Source organism: Xiphophorus hellerii, chromosome 10 (genome assembly GCF_003331165.1).
Source record: "Xiphophorus hellerii strain 12219 chromosome 10, Xiphophorus_hellerii-4.1, whole genome shotgun sequence".
Taxonomy (NCBI): domain Eukaryota; kingdom Metazoa; phylum Chordata; class Actinopteri; order Cyprinodontiformes; family Poeciliidae; genus Xiphophorus; species Xiphophorus hellerii.
In genome coordinates, this window is record NC_045681.1 from 7,932,405 (window position 1) to 7,947,959 (window position 15,555).

At 36.5% G+C, this 15,555-nt stretch overlaps 3 protein-coding genes across 4 annotated transcripts; all 3 read right to left on the reverse strand.

The window, feature by feature from the left end:
- Positions 1–830: 830 nt before the first annotated feature.
- Positions 831–5,857, reverse strand: ppa1a (inorganic pyrophosphatase 1a). Its single transcript, XM_032575087.1, has 11 exons — positions 4,451–5,857; positions 4,230–4,294; positions 3,835–3,888; positions 2,953–3,072; positions 2,793–2,879; positions 2,588–2,714; positions 2,384–2,511; positions 2,158–2,243; positions 1,973–2,042; positions 1,204–1,243; positions 831–1,103 (listed from the first exon to the last, which is right to left on the reverse strand). Exons 1-11 carry the CDS (start codon positions 4,509–4,511, stop codon positions 1,075–1,077), a joined length of 867 nt encoding a protein of 288 aa, XP_032430978.1. The 5' UTR covers positions 4,512–5,857; the 3' UTR covers positions 831–1,074.
- A 115-nt stretch (positions 5,858–5,972) lies between these two features.
- lrrc20 (leucine rich repeat containing 20) lies at positions 5,973–8,891 on the reverse strand. 2 transcript variants are annotated; one of them, XM_032575089.1, is made up of 6 exons: positions 8,661–8,891; positions 8,415–8,485; positions 7,939–8,020; positions 7,550–7,699; positions 7,212–7,379; positions 5,973–7,108 (listed from the first exon to the last, which is right to left on the reverse strand). In XM_032575089.1, exons 3-6 carry the CDS (start codon positions 8,006–8,008, stop codon positions 6,975–6,977), a joined length of 522 nt encoding a protein of 173 aa, XP_032430980.1. In that variant the 5' UTR covers positions 8,009–8,020; positions 8,415–8,485; positions 8,661–8,891; the 3' UTR covers positions 5,973–6,974. The 2 variants fall into 2 exon arrangements, with proteins under 2 accessions (XP_032430980.1, XP_032430979.1); XM_032575088.1 differs by lacking the exon at positions 8,415–8,485 and having other exon boundaries at positions 8,661–8,890.
- A 1,221-nt stretch (positions 8,892–10,112) lies between these two features.
- Positions 10,113–14,271, reverse strand: ndr2 (nodal-related 2). The gene is made up of 3 exons (XM_032575086.1): positions 14,006–14,271; positions 11,392–12,110; positions 10,113–10,707 (listed from the first exon to the last, which is right to left on the reverse strand). The coding sequence occupies exons 1-3, from the start codon at positions 14,268–14,270 to the stop codon at positions 10,555–10,557; spliced, it is 1,137 nt and encodes a 378-aa protein (XP_032430977.1). The 5' UTR covers position 14,271; the 3' UTR covers positions 10,113–10,554.
- Positions 14,272–15,555: the final 1,284 nt, after the last annotated feature.

Here is a 15,555-nt window from a genome sequence, read left to right on the forward strand (position 1 = left end):
TACTGTGATGGCATCTGTTGTTCTCTTAAGCAGTCAAGTCAAATTAGCTACAATGCCTTTGCGAAATAATCATACCAAGTTTAGTTGGCAGAAAACAGAAAGTAGGGAAGGATTGTGAAGTGAAAGGAAAGGGATACGTTACTCCTAAAAGGCTTTCTTCCAAAATTACCCAGCATTTACAACTATTGTCCCATTAACTCTCATGATGTTTCTTATACTCTCTACTGAAGAAAAGAATCCCCACACCATGATGCTTTCACCGCCATGTTTCATTGAAGAAATTAGGTGTTCATTGTGATGGGCAGAGTTAGTTATCTGCCGAAAGTTTTGTATTTAGATCTGACAGTTCACTATTGGCTCATAAAAAATCTACTGGTTTATCCCATCAGCAGAGTCTTGGTTTGCAATTGCTGTATAGTAGTGGATTGAACAGTTCCCCTTAATATGTTTAAACATCGGGGAAATTGTTTTACAACCTAACCATGCTTTAAACTACTCCACAACTTTCTGTAAACACATTCCACAGGGTCTTCTCTTTTACAGTCACATCATATAACCTTCATATTTAATAGAAATGGAACGACAACAACAAAATAATTTATAAGGACTTCAAAGATTACAAACTGGCAAAAAAAAATTTTGGATATAGCCTTTGAATGAATAGACGTATATCTTTTCCCATATCTCCCATAATTTTATAATTCTATTATAAAATAATTTTATAATTCTATTATAAAATTATGGCATTAGATCCATGTTCAGTGCATTAGAACACATCAAGACTTCAATAACCTTACAAAATAAGCATGGTATATAAATAAATACATATACAAAGAGATACTGTTGTTTATTAGGGAATTTGTCATGTCTGTTTCAAGGACTGTTGTTCACAAAAATGAAAGAAGTATGAGGGTGTTTCAGAAGAATATAATTTTACTCAGCTGGGAATAACATTCACAAAACATGGTGGAACAAAGAGCTTCAAAGTTAGTTTAGATTTAATGTTCCAAACTTGATAATGAATTTATGGAGGAAGAAGGATTCTCTTCAAGTTCCTGGCATGGGTTCACATTCTTACTTTTCGTAGTAGAACCATTTATCAACTGAAAAAGCAAAAACATAATCACAATTAGTACAATCTCTGAGAATTTTAAATTGGCGATAACACAGTTTTGTTGCACCAAAAAAAAAGCAAACATCTACCTGAGTTTGGAATGGGTTCCTCAGTTCCAAAAGCACATGCCTGTGAAAGTTATTTTTAAAAAATTTGAATTTTCAACTGAGATTTTTTAGCATACAGTTTTCTTGCAAAAGTATACATACTTGAAAAATCTCAAACTTTTCTCTCCAATTAAACCTCTACTACACATCTCAATCAATTTAAACTATATTCAGCTCCATCCATTTTCACATCAACTCTCACAAACTTCTCATTCGATAGTGAATGAAAAAAAACGTTCCCACAGCATGATGCTGCCACCACCATGTTTTACTGTTGACATTGGGGTGTTTGTGGTGTTGTGGGTCATTTGTTTTCCACACGACATAGTACTTCGTATATAGGCCTTAATGCTTAGTGTTGGTCTAGTTTTATCTGACCAGAGCACCCTCTGCGGCACTGACCACTACTGGGACATTTTCAAGAAGCTGAAAACATCTATGTCTCCTGGATACTTTTAAAGGAGCAGCAAATGTTTCATGCCTATTAAACAAAGATGGGAATGGATTTTTTATTTCATAAAACTTTGGAAAGGATTATAAATGCTACATCTGAAAAAAAGGCACTCTTCTACTCCCAAAGCAGTGAAAGGAAAGCTTCTTCAGTCATATTTCTTTTTCTTTGCCGACTTATAATAAGCCTCTGATTTTGCACTCTGACCTATGCACTGCCTTTTTGTCATCTTTGCTAGGCTTAAGGAAGGAACTGTAATAACTCTCTAAGCTGGGATATTGGAAAGTTAGATGAACTTACAGACTTAACAACAGCTTCAGCATCTGTAGCAGAGCAGCAGAAGGGACTGTCAGAAACACTGGTGTTCATGCTTTGTAAACGCAGAGGAAGAAATCAAATCAGTATCAACATATGTAATAACAGAAAATACATTATTTACTGTTTGCATTAAGGAACACAAATGAAATGACAGTACAAGCATTTACCAGTTTAACTCGCCAGCGTTGCTCTTCTTAGATATCAGTGCTTTCCAAAATTCATGTGTGCTCTTCACAGTTTGTATTGCAAAGTCCTAAAAACAAGACTCTTCTATAAACCTTACAAGAAATTGACAGCCAAATAGCCAAAAATACAAACATAGCATAACATAGAATTCCAAATTACTTGTCTGCTATCTTCAACAGAGTGAGACACAGAAGCTAAACTGCATACCCTGTCTTTGAAGTCGCCATTGAAAGCAAACTGATTTTCAGGTTTGCCATCAGGAACCTTGTATCGTCTGAACCAATCAACAGTAGCTTCCAGGTAACCCGGCTTAAGCCGCTTTACATCATCAATATCTGCAACCCATCAAAAAAGAGAAAACGTGCTATATGTATTATATTACAGTAAATATCTAAAGCAGGTTACTCCTACTGTTAAAGTCGTCGGCTTCTGGGTCCTCAGTATTGATCACAATGACCTTCCAGTCGGTTTCACCCTCATCGATCAAAGCCAGGGTTCCCAACACCTTCACTTTGATTACTTCTCCCCGAGAGCACACCTGAAAGTACCACTCACATTTCTAAGAAAGGCTGCTAACTATTGGATCTATATGAGCCTCTTCAGCAGCTTTCACTACCTTGTTTCCAATGTCACAGATGTCAATCGGATCGTTGTCTCCACAGCATCCTGTGTCACTGTCCTTGTGGCCAGGATCCTCCCATGTCTGACAAAAAAGATGCAGGAAATTGAAACAGATTTTCTGTTGTTTAAATACATGAAGGTAGATAAAGGCTTGCCTGTGGAATAGCCCCATAATTCCAGATATAGCCTTTGTGAGGAAACACATTGGCTACATAACGAAGATTCCCCTTCTTCAAATCCTGCTTTAGTGGATTAAGAGGATCCTTTGTGGCTATCTGAAAAATATAAGCACAAAGAGCAAAAAAACAGAGCAAATGACTGCATTAATTAAAAAAATGTAATAATTGTCCCAGTAAGCATAAACAATGACTTTTCTTTTTGTTCCTTCTTTCTATAGAAGATATGTCTGGCCTGGTGTTTTGCTCTGCCTCTTTACTGGACAGAGTCATGAATGGAGATTATATTGCCATTGACTTTGTGCATGCAGTTTTTCTTTCCCCAGGTTCAATGCCTCTGGTTTTAGCTATATCTCTTACCTGAATTCAGGTATTTACAAATCTATTCCTGCCATTAATTATGTATAATCTTATTTTCCTTTCCCACGGAAGGCATATCTTGCCCAGTGATTCTTTGTTCAATTGTGTGTCTTTCTTGCTTGGTGCTAATAACTTGCACGCTTTTATTATTTATCTTTCTCATAGAATGCTTTCCTGGATTAGAGCATTTATATTTAGTATAGTCTCTTTCCTAGATGAAGTCATTAGCCAGTCTGGGCCAGTGCTATTTTATTTTCTGTTTCCTTCATGTTCTGTCTCCCAGTCACTGGCATTAGAGACATGCTAAGAATTTATTTTATATTGCATATAGTATTTGTAATTTGGATTGAGCTGAACTATATGCAGTTGTTCAGCTCAATTGCTCAGTTAAATTAGATTAATTTTAACTGAATTGGACATACCTGGGAAAGCAGTTAACTGGGAAAACATAAATAAGTTAACTAAAGTGGAAAAACTATACAAAAATAAAGCAATATATACCTCCATCTTTGCATTTGTCCATCTTGGAACTTCCACAATGGCATGAAAAATGTTCTGTAAAGGAATGTGAGAACAATTTTGTTAACTAGATGAAATCTCTCACTTTAATTGGGACAATTATAATATCAAACCTACATAACATTTCCTAAAAAAAATGTGCATCTAAAATATATGAAGTCCTACTGGGGTTTATTTGGGAAAATGTATCACTTGGAAAGTGAAATAAACTGCATATATAAGCAGTTTTTGGTTTAAAGAAATGTTTTGCATGTTATTAAACCCACTTTTTCCTAAAAAACTTGAGTTATTGCTACGATTTTAGCTGATATGACAGTAACTATGTACCCTTTAAGTTAGTAAAGTACTTGGTGGTTTTAAACCAACACAATACTCACGTCTGCTTCATTTGCATAAATGGGCACGTCATGAAAGGGAGAGATGTATTTGCCGTCTGCGTTTTCTATAAAATGAGCAATAAAAATTTAGCTCTTATATTTGTGAGAAACAAAAAAACAAAGGGATCTTTCCACAGCTCTTAAAGATAAAGCTCAAGTTAAAAACAGGTTTGGTTTAATCTATAGGTTGAAATAGATTAAACCAAAAAAGCTAAGCTTACTGAAAAAGACTCTGTAGTCCTGGGTATTCGGCCTCCCCCTCTCTTCGATGGTAAAGCTCATGTTGGTTTAAATCTCTCCCTCTGTGCTCTGTCCACTTGTTCAGCAAGATTAAGCAGCTTCAGCTTCACAGAGGCAGGGGAGTGGACATGCGCAATGATTAGTAGCACCCACAGTTACCTGCAAGAGGGTTCTTGTATGAAAGGTTCAAAAGCCAAATATCTAAGCTACAATAAAACATTTTTTTGTATGGTCCTGCTTTTAAGCCTGTCATTGTGCAGCACCCATCTAACTGTGAGAGTCAGAGTTGTGAATAATAATCAGGAGTTAATCCTCCTCTACGGCTGACGTGTGCATTCTGAGACATTACAGCAAAGATTCAACTTTCTTTGCCAGAAATCTGTTTGCCATGCATTTCATTCTTTCAAGCTGTGACTCTTAATAACTATTTACAGAAAGACACAGATGGAGCCAACTGGCGTAAGCTATAAACCGATTAACAAGACAGGAATAGGTGCTGTTACCACGGCGACTTCTTACCTTTTTAGTTTTAGTGAAACACCTTCATGGGGGACAAAGCAAATTTTTCTTGAAATAAGCCCTGTATAATGACTAGTAGTTTTTTTTACCAGGTAAGTCACTTACGCAAAAGGTTTTTCTGCTTAAAATGTATCTAATTTATTAAATAGATAAACATTACATATAGTAATATAGACACTATTCGACTTCACTGCTGTGTAAGTAGCATGAAGTAAACTGTGATTCGTGTGGTGAAATTCTGTTAATGCAGATGTACTTTTTCCTCGGCATTCATTTTGCAATAGTTTGTGAAATTGTTGCTGTGAGTGCTTCATTATGGGATATTCCTTTTATAAATTACAAAAATAAATACTGAACAACGATGAAGTGCATTTAGTAATAGCATCCATGCAGTTGCATTATTTAACAATATTGACATCTAGCCTGAGTCTAGCTTTTTACATTGATGGTTGTAAAAAGCTGCTTAATAATTTGCAACACATTATCAAGCAGCTACTCACTAGAGAATTAGAGAAATGAAAGAAAATTACATGCCAAACCTCTACATTTTAATAAGTAAAATCTAGTCACTTTAAAGTCTCCAAGGTTTTCCTGATGGAAAACTAAACCTCTATCCCAGTCCCAAGTATTTTGCCACATTTAACAGGTTTTCTCCTGGGATTGTCATGTATTTTTCTCTGCCCATCTTTACATCAACTCTGACCAGCTTCCTTGTTCATGTTGAAGAAAGCCTCCTCATTGCCTGATGCCACCAAAATCATTTGTGCAATCAGAGTAGAAAGGTGACATTCACAAATATAAGAAAAATAATCATTTCATAAAGTTGTATTTTTACATTACAAATGTAATAAATAAGCAAAAACCAAGTTTTTACAAATCTAAGAGTTAGCCTCCATATCAAGACAGAGCTCGTGGTGTATTCTGTCAGTGTCTTCAAGATGCTGGTGTGATGATGCTTCAGGAATAAGACTCTGCAGGCTGGACTTTGGTTGAACAGCAAAGTTTTATTACAAACTGCAGCACCATCGAATCACGAGGAAATCTTGGCCCAAGAATAATCATGTCCAGCGACTAGCCCAATCACTGGACAGCACCCCTTTCATAGGGTTCTGGCCAACTTATACTCCCCAAAGTAAACATTATCACATATCTATGTTCCAGATATAGGCAGGTCTTGGCGGCAGTGTATCTGCTAATGCATCTGGAGTCCATAGAACAGTTCCAAAAAAGTCCTCCTGTATGATCAGACACTACACTCTCCAAAAGTAGAGGTTGCAGAGTTCAAAACTCGTCTTTATAGATGTGTCTTTTTCTCGTGAAACCCAATTCTATCTCGAAAATTTTTTAAAGGGGCAGTATTATCTATTTTCCAGAGACATAGTGCTAATTTATAGCACAATCAAATAATTATGTTGCTATCAGTTGTTTTAATCAAACATGACTTAGAAATTTGACTTTGCAATTTAACACCTTGAAATTGGCCTCTGTCTCTTTAAGAAGCTCCTGCTCTTTCCGACATCCTGCCATCACAACATTCCTCCATTAAGCCTTTAAGAAGGCTTTTACCAGCATTTCACTGAGAAGTAGCTTTTATAATAAGCTCAGCAGATGCACAGTTCCAACAAGGGTTTGCTAATTTCTGCTGCTGCTAGACTGGAGGAGCTGAGTGGCGGTGCTCTGTGAGGTGGAAGCCTGACTTGGAAACCACTGCTCTGAGGAGGAGATCCATGGAAAAGGAAGCTTGGTGAGACCAAATGTTTCTACACCCATAATGGCTGCCATGGGAGATGAAACGGTTTCCTCAACATGCATGAAAGAATCAAAGTAACATTCCAGTTATGTTTTTGATGAGGGAATAACATAATGTACAACTCAAAAAAGTTGATTTTACATAATACTGCCCCTTTAAGGTTCTCAAATGTATTCATCTTTATTAGTTAAAGGCACACAACAAACAGTCTGTAAGAATATATGTGACATATTCCATTATTCTGTTGTTAATAAAATCTCAAAATTGTAAGGAGATTGGAGAGCAGACTGAATGCTGGAGCTCAAAGGATTTGACTTTATATTGAGCCACTTGAGAGCTGGCATGGCAGACAACTTTTCCAAAGGCAATTCTGTTGGGGAAAATTTTTAGAAAACAAAGAATAGGTTTAAAATTAACAATACCGCAAAAGAACAGTCATTTTTTCCACACAACATGCTTAAACATGTTATTACCAGTGATGCTGTTGCCCTCAAGGTCAATCCTCTCCAGTGTGGCTATTTCAGTGAGCTTCTCAGGGAAGATGGAAAAGCTGTTATTAGCTAAATTGATGCTGGTCAAATGTTCCATTTCTCCAACCTCATCTGGCAGCTTGGTGAAAATGTTGCCCTGCAGGTCAAGTTCTACAAGGCATTTCAAAATACGAATAAATGGAGAGATGTTGTCTGTATTTCTGCCAAAGTGTAAAAACCTTTAGTGGACATTTGTGGTGCAAACAACATGAAAACAAAAGCCTCATCTTTGATACTGTATAAATGACAAAAAGAGCAGGGTGATGTTTGTTTGTCTCTACCTCTGAGCTGGGTAAAAGTTGAAAAGAATTTGCTTGAAATGGCCTTCATTTTATTATCAGCTAAAGTGACAATGCTGATGTTTTCTGAGACAGTCCTGAGGACCTTGAACACACCATCTGGGAAGGAAATGAGCTGGCAGTTTGATAGGTCTGTAGTGAAGGAGAACATAAGCAAAAGATTATTAAGGACTAACAGATAAAAAACACTATATATCTAACAGTAAAGACACTATGCGATCTAAGGAACACTAAACTCAAGCCTCTGCCTCCATCTATTGGTAAAACTAGAAATAGCTTCAAGAACAAATCTGTTATTCACTAACATGTTTCCAAATTGAAAAGTTGAGAAAAATAAAGAAGAGACAGAGAATTCATAAGGTTTGCCTTACCCAGGCTGTCTTTGCCTTCCTCTACTGTTGCATTAATCCTCCGGGCCACATTTGCGACTGCCTCTGCCATTTTCAATTCAATCTTAAGACCGAAGCAATATCTTTGTTATTATTGATGAACATGAAAATGCATACAATGATCAGACCTAAAGAAATATTGTGAGGCTTCTTAAAGTACTCTCTACAATATAGTGTACAGTATATTATATTGTACTCAAATGGAAGAAACCTATATCAAATTTCTCATGTCACAGATTTATCTGACTACCAGAAGTGAGATCACACACAGTAAACCTCAGTTACAGCATATACAGCAGAGAATTTCAGTGCAACCAAGTGTTTGTATTTGTAACAATTCTGAAAATGATTTGTGTTTTATTTTGCTTTTAGGTTTTAAGGCAACAATACCCGTGATTCTGCACTGCTTGTTCTTTTCAAATACACAACTAACTACTCAATAAATACCATAAAGTCACCTGAGCAGTGTTGTCATGGTGTTTGCTTTGCACTTCTGGTCATAAAATTTCAACCAGTGACTGCAAAATCTCTATGACACACATAAAAATACAGCACTTTAGCCACACTAGAGACTAAGTTCTCTTCTTTGTTTAATAATCCAAACACTTTATGTCAACCACAAATCTGCTCTTTTAAATAGATCTGCATTCAATCTATTGAAAGAGATTATTTCAGGGCTAAAATACAAATAGGAAGCTACTCACCCAACCAACCAGCCAGTATGTGTAACAGGAATTGTCAGCTGTCACTGGTGGCTAACATTAGCTACGGCCAGGTATATTTTTAGCTCAACAGAATAAGCTAGTTGGCATGAATAAATGACTGTTTATTATAAAAAAACTATTACAAAGATCTTAGAGCGTTAGTAATTTTCTCAGTAGGTGATATAAGCAGATAAACGGAAGCTGTTTTAGTTGTGAGCTAAAGCTAAGAGCTAACAGCTAATGAACCAGGATGTTCATGAGTGTCGATATTGCGCTGCACTTTTACGCAACTGCACAAAGTAAAGTAAGTGAAACTTAATTTTTTAATTTGTTTAAAAATATTATGAATATTATTCGCCTGTATTTTGTAACCTGTAATTCTGTATTAATCAAATTTTATTAAATATGATTAATTTAATTTAAACGATAATAATATTAGTATGCAGGCGATAATTTTCACTTTTACACTGGATGTAAGCTTCCCAAGTCACAGATGAGAATATCAAAAAAGATATTTGGAATTTACAAAACAGATTTTTTTTTTTTTAGTGTATTTTAGTGTGTCTTGTTTCGTACATCGCCTCACCGCATGTCAATATTTTAGGGTAACGTGCTATCCTTAATCTGCTAACTATTCCACATATGAGTATCTGAAAACTTATATTCGTTTTTATTCTTTAAAGTTTAAAAGTTACAAGTTTAACTTTAAAAATGTAACTCTTATTACTGAAAAACACAAATGCAAAACTCTGGATTATTTTCTTCACATTTTGTGTGAAATCAAAAAGTGAAATGTTGACTTACCTCTGAGTCCAGGCCAACTACTGCCAGTTTACCAGCAAGTTTCCTGTCACTTTGTTTACTTTTCAAAGGATTTGAAAACAATGAGTTCCCTGGCTGTAAAAGAATAGATTTCTAGTTTGGCGTCATGACATCTACTTTACAGGATTGCTGGATTCTCCTCTCATACACACAAATATACAATGGTTCATTTTGCAGGCTGCTGGAATGTACTCAGTGTGAGTCAGTGGATGGCTGAAGCTCTCTAAAACTAGAGACATCCAGTTTGGAGAGTCAGCTCTTTCTGTGGCTTGCACATTCGCTCCAAATAAAACACTAATATGAGCAAGATGTACAGGTGCATCTAAAACACTGAATATCATCAGAAAGTTGAACAGATTATCTATGAATATCTATTAGTGATTCATTATTTGTTTTCTGCCACTTTACTTTGTAGAGGGGCAGAAAACGAATAACAAAATTCTGCCCCTCTACTTTTTTTTAACTCAGTCCTCTTGGGTTGGTTTTTGCTTTGTGATGTTTTAAAGGCTTTCTACAATAAAAGTATTTGTACGTAAAAAGAAAAGCTGACTTTCAGAGAAAAAGAAAGAAGCATCAAACTGAATTACACAGAAACATTTTATATCATGAGACTGTAAAGATATGTCTGATATTAATAAGCGAAACAAAACCTATTCAAAATACAAAATCAACATAAATAAATTTGTAATATTTACAATAAATATACATTAATTTACAGCAACAGCAACGAATAATACAAGCAGTGCAGGAATATTTAATAATGCAATTTCATATTTACATTACTGATAGGTTGTGAGGTAATAACAAACAACATTTAGAGTATGCATTCAGTACTTCTTAAAATAACATTGTCCTCCTTAAAAACTGGCACCCACATCATAAATTTAGGTCACAATTACGAAGATGGATAAGATGCAGTCTTAACAGTACACAGTCACAAATATCGAAGAGCTTTTCCTCCCCTAAGGCTAAGTGTTTTCTTTTTTGTTTTCCAGGAATCGTTTTGTGTCTTTACAACATGTCTGTGCCGTCCTGCCACTCTGCAAACCAATTGAGTCCTTGGCTGTGGTGTTCACTGGCAGCCGCACTCATCCACAATCATGTCTTCGTGGTGTCGAAGGAGCATCTCTCCGTTCTCGTAGTACAGCATGCTCAGAGGGCTCATTTTGATTGGTGCGCAACACGGTAGCACCGCTCGTTCGGGATGGTAATGTTTCAGGAGACTCTTAGAGAAAAACACAGCATAGGGAGTTCAAGTTAAGATTTTGCAGATGATTTCCATAACCACAATTTCTTCACTTTTTTTTTTTTTTACACATTTTTTGCAAACAACCTACTCAAGATAGATTTTCTCTCTAGCACTTGATCAGAGGCCCAAAACACAATATGCAAAAATATTCAACCTTTGAACTGTTTACTAGTTTGTCACATTTGCGTTTTGAGCTTTTCTGTACTGTTCTATATCATAAAGTCCCAATAAATTTCAATACATATTTTTGGCTTTAACATGGCAAATTGTAAAAAGAAGTTACAAAAAAGATATTCTATGTTCACATCTTTTCAGGTTTACATTTAATGCAACATTTAAGAGAATTGAAACTACTCTACTACAATCCACCCCACTGTCTATAATATCTCCTTATCCAAGTGAAGTTACAGGGGGCTGGTGCCTATCACCAGCTACAATGTGTCAGTGATTAGTTGTAATCTCATTTTCACAGACAAGTTGGTGAAAGAACAAGTTTACTGTGAATGTACTTCTAATAATAGATTGATTAGGTTTGGGTAAACTGATTGAGTTTATATTGATTTGTGTAGCTCAGCAAGCAAAACCAAACTTTTTAAAATGTCTTAATGCAAAAAACAAACAGTGGTAGATAAAAGAAAAAAAAACTGTGGTGCCACTTACCTGCATGTAAGCATGATTTGTTGGATTCAGTCCCTCTCCCAAAGGACCAGGACAGGAACCTTCACATCGGTAGGCATTGTATCTTTTGGGAAAGACGATCCAGGAACCCCAGCCGATTTGATTGAAGTCGATGTGCAGGTCCACTCTGTGGCAGAGGGATTTTTCGCCCCCTCTCATGAACACCTGCGGGCTTCTCGCTGTTTGTTCTCTCTGGCCCCGTTTGCTCCTACGCCTCTTCGGCCAGGAGACCCTTTTGATTTCAGCAGGGGACAAGAACTTGGATTGCTCAGCTGTATGCAACAGACTGGCTTTAGCCCTCGAGCTTTCATCAAACCCTGTGTGGGAAAAGACGACCAGCAAGGCCTGACCACTCATCTCGAAAACAGGCTGAATAGGGAGACATCTCTTCTTCTCTAAGGTTTTCATACGCCTTGATATTCTTTTGCTTCGGCTTTTTGCAGCTGCTTTCTGCCTCAGCCAGCCCAACAGGGGGCTTGTCATGTTGTACACCTTCCAGCTGTGTGACGAAGTGACCAGTGACGATTCATTGAGCAGTCCCACTGGCTCATGATGCAGGTGATACACTTCCACAGAGATGTTGGGAGAATTTTGTGGTGGAGGAAGTCGAACTCTCAGTTCTGCAGCCTGGATGTGCTTGTCAGTCTGTAACACGTGTAGGTCAAAGGTTGCCACCCAACGTCCATGTCTGTAAGTCAGACCTGAAAAACAACAAAGTAACAAAGCAATAAGTTTGCTTTGTTATTTATTGCTTAAGTGTAAGTTTAACTTTCTAGTTAAACTTAACTTAAACAATAAGTATGATAACATAGTTATCATATGTTATGATCAGAATATAAAATCATTTATGTAATATCAGATGTGTAAGTTAGCATCAGTAGGAGATAAAAGGCTGTAATTTTAAAAATGTACAAAAACTGAACAAATAAGGGAAGAACAGCCAACACAACAACTTTGCGGTTTTATAGCTAACTGCTATTAGCTTTAAAAACCAGTCTCTTTGATCACATTTTATGAATTCAAACACATTAATCAACATGGTTTGTGCATTGCTACTTGTGTGGCTAATTTAATGAGACACAAACAGTTAAAAGTGCAAATAATTTTTTTTCACCACATTGAAAAGATTCAGCAGCCATTTTGGATTTTGAGGTTACAATTGGTGAGAAAACCTTTAAATTTCCCAGTAGGAATTGTTGATGTTTGAAAAACACATTTTGAAGTGTGCAAGACAAAACTGCCTTTTGTGTTATTTCCTAATGGGTTTTTTAAAATTTTTTGAATATGTCAAGGAAAGCAAACATAATTAAAAAATTTTTCATAAATTTTTCTGGGTTCAAAAAGAAGACTGGACTGACCATAATAAATCATTTTAAAGTTAGTTTAACATATATTACAACATATATTATGCAAATCAAGAAAGAAAGATAACATATATTAATGTAATAGTACAATATACTATATAACAGTCACAATACCAATCAGTTTAAGACTGTGCACACTGGACCGATGCACCTTGTTCTACTATTTATTGCTTTCCTGCCTCCTTCCTATATTTGTTGCTTTTGACTTGAATTGTACTAAGTGGGCGTTACATTATTTGTGGAATAAGTTTTAAAATGATTTATCATTGCCTAATTTTTCAACAAAAACAAAATGGCATTTTAAAAGTATAATATTTTGTATTCTAAAACAAAAAACACAATCCCTTCCTAGGGTTTGTTTCTATTTTTCCACAGTATTTTATAGTTATCAACTATTTGATGTATAATTAAATTACAATAAATAGATTTGAATACATTGAATTTCATTCTGAAATATTTGTTATATATTGTTATGTTATATAATATGTATTTTTCAATAAGTATATATTATGTATTGAGAGTCAGTATGATCCAATGAACACCTCTGATTACAAGATTAAGGCCTTCAAAAAAAGAAAAGATGTTTAATCTTTCCATTTTAATTGCATTGCTCTCCATTGAATGTGACTCTTGATCAAAAGTCCAATCCATGTTTGCTATTAATCCACTCAAAGCAAACGAGCAGCTGAAACCAATCATTTAGCACGTCCGTGCTCGTCCTCTGGCTCCTTGCATATCCTCAGTCAAGCAAATATAGTAGAGCTGTGAAATTGGATTCAGCAGCTGGGCTTCTGGAGCCACACCATTAAATCCCGAGTTCTAATCTAATCAGACCAAGTGTGAAAAAAGAACTAAGGGAAGTTGTTGATTTGACCTTAACAAGAGATTTGTATAGGGGGATGTCTGGCGAGGTACCAAATCAACATCACCTATTTAAAGAAAAAGAAAAAAGAGGTTTGCTTTGAGAATTAAGAAGAAAACCGGCCTTTTCACACGCTTATCCTTGCTTGGTTATTCACCCCCTGAGCGAGAATGTGGATTGAAGCCTCTGAGGTCGTCTGGCAAGAAGAAAAGAAAAAAACCTAACATCTCAGAGGGTCTTTAAGTGCCACAGGAGGCCAGACAAATTAAATGCATGCAGACATTTTCACCTATTTGTTTATAATAGTGTAAATTTCCCAGCTCAAACTGGTCTAATTTAATCTAAATCAAAGCAATAAACCAGATCTTACTTTTCGATATCAAGCTCTTCACTGTGTCCGCTCGCTTCGCCGCGTCCTGCTCCATGTTATCCAAAGGCCCAGAGAAGTTCGATCTGAAATTCCTGTATAGATGCATCATATAGGTTGGCAGGTGGTGTCCCGTGGATCTTTCCGTCAGAGAGTACCGCTGCAGAGACCTCATAATGAGTCCATCTCTGGATTTATGGGTACCGTGTGCCAGCAACACCAGAAGCGATGCGTGCAGCGCGACGCCCAGTGCTTCCAATGAGCGCATGATGTCGGTCAGTCTGAGGCAAGCGAGATTCCTCCACACCGAGCAGATTAGGGGTGTCTTATATACGGTCACCCACCCACTTTCATGTTTAACAAGTTGCTGAGAACATTAAAGGAAATTGACATGCGTCCTCAAGACTTGTTACCTGACAGCTCATCAGCCATTCAGTTGGTAATGAGGCGGCTGGGGTTGCGCAGTTTACGCGATACGCATCGGTTTTGTTTGTGTCAGGCCTCGGCAGCCTGACTCCCCATCCTAGAACTAATTCTTTTGGCTATTTGTTGTGGAAAGCTGACTTTGCACATCACCCTTAATGGTAATGGTGATAGATGGATCATGGTGGTGAGATGTCTTTCTTCAGCAGGTTCAGGGATGATGAGAAAATAGGAGATTTATTTTTCTAAATGTAGGCGGCAATCGTGGAAGAAAACCAGTTAGAGGCTGCAAAAATATTTGAAACTAGGGTGTAGATTTACATTACAGCAGGATGGCAACCCAACTCCCCATTCATGAACTATGTGTTCCAGTTATTTGTTTTCAGCTAAGCTTAGCTGTCCCCATGATGCTAGAGTCTATTAAATAGCATCTGAGAACAATCAGGTCACTGTGCATATTATACACTGGGTAATGACTCATTTAATAGCTAACTTTTTTTTTTTTTTACTATAGGAATGGCCAACATTTGTTAACTCAGATTAAATATTCCTGACCTAGTAGATTTTAAGCATACTTACAGAGGTTTTAAAAAGTTCAAGCACCCTTTTGAAACTGTTATGATAGATCATTTCAGAACACTGCCTTCACAAAGTTGCCCACAATAATGCAACCATAGTTTTGTGACTTTCTAGTTCTATTTCTGAACAAACAACACTGAAGATATGTCACATTCAAGGTGGAAAAGGTTTTGAAATGATTCATTATGGTCTCAGTTTTTTTATGCAGGGGTATAGACATTTATCAGCTGTGAAATCAGTCCTAATAAAAATAAAGTTAGTTAGAATATTACAATACAATAATACAATATAACTGATAATCTATTAGAAATTCAAATTAGCTGTTTATATTTTCAATCCAACATCTAGAAACGGTAAGAATATGGTACAACTACCCACCTGGGTGTAAGTGCTTAGGTCACATGAGACCAAAACTGAACATTTGGCTAGCACGGACATTACTGAAAACATCCTCCCCACAGTGTGACATAGCAGATAGCCCATAGCATGGCTGAATCATGCTATGGGGAAATCTGGTCGGAACTGTCAAAAGACTTTGAGACTGGAATGAT

What these genes read in the sequence shown, in the direction of transcription:
- ppa1a (XM_032575087.1), bottom strand. Translation starts at nt 4,511, where the DNA reads ATGAGCTTTACCATCGAAGAGAGGGGGAGGCCGAATACCCAGGACTAC. An exon ending in AGAAGCCGACGACTTTAACA is followed by an intron (nt 2,512 to 2,587) that starts GTAGGAGTAACC and finishes GATGGGTTGCAG; the next exon opens with ATATTGATGATGTAAAGCGG. An exon ending in GGAACCCATTCCAAACTCAG is followed by an intron (nt 1,104 to 1,203) that starts GTAGATGTTTGC and finishes TTGCTTTTTCAG; the next exon opens with TTGATAAATGGTTCTACTAC.
- lrrc20 (XM_032575089.1), bottom strand. Translation starts at nt 8,008, where the DNA reads ATGGCAGAGGCAGTCGCAAATGTGGCCCGGAGGATTAATGCAACAGTA. An exon ending in GGAAGGCAAAGACAGCCTGG is followed by an intron (nt 7,700 to 7,938) that starts GTAAGGCAAACC and finishes CCTTCACTACAG; the next exon opens with ACCTATCAAACTGCCAGCTC. An exon ending in TGAGGGCAACAGCATCACTG is followed by an intron (nt 7,109 to 7,211) that starts GTAATAACATGT and finishes TTTCCCCAACAG; the next exon opens with AATTGCCTTTGGAAAAGTTG.
- ndr2 (XM_032575086.1), bottom strand. Translation starts at nt 14,270, where the DNA reads ATGCGCTCATTGGAAGCACTGGGCGTCGCGCTGCACGCATCGCTTCTG. An exon ending in GAAGAGCTTGATATCGAAAA is followed by an intron (nt 12,111 to 14,005) that starts GTAAGATCTGGT and finishes GTTGTTTTTCAG; the next exon opens with GTCTGACTTACAGACATGGA. An exon ending in CAAATCATGCTTACATGCAG is followed by an intron (nt 10,708 to 11,391) that starts GTAAGTGGCACC and finishes TTTTTCTCTAAG; the next exon opens with AGTCTCCTGAAACATTACCA.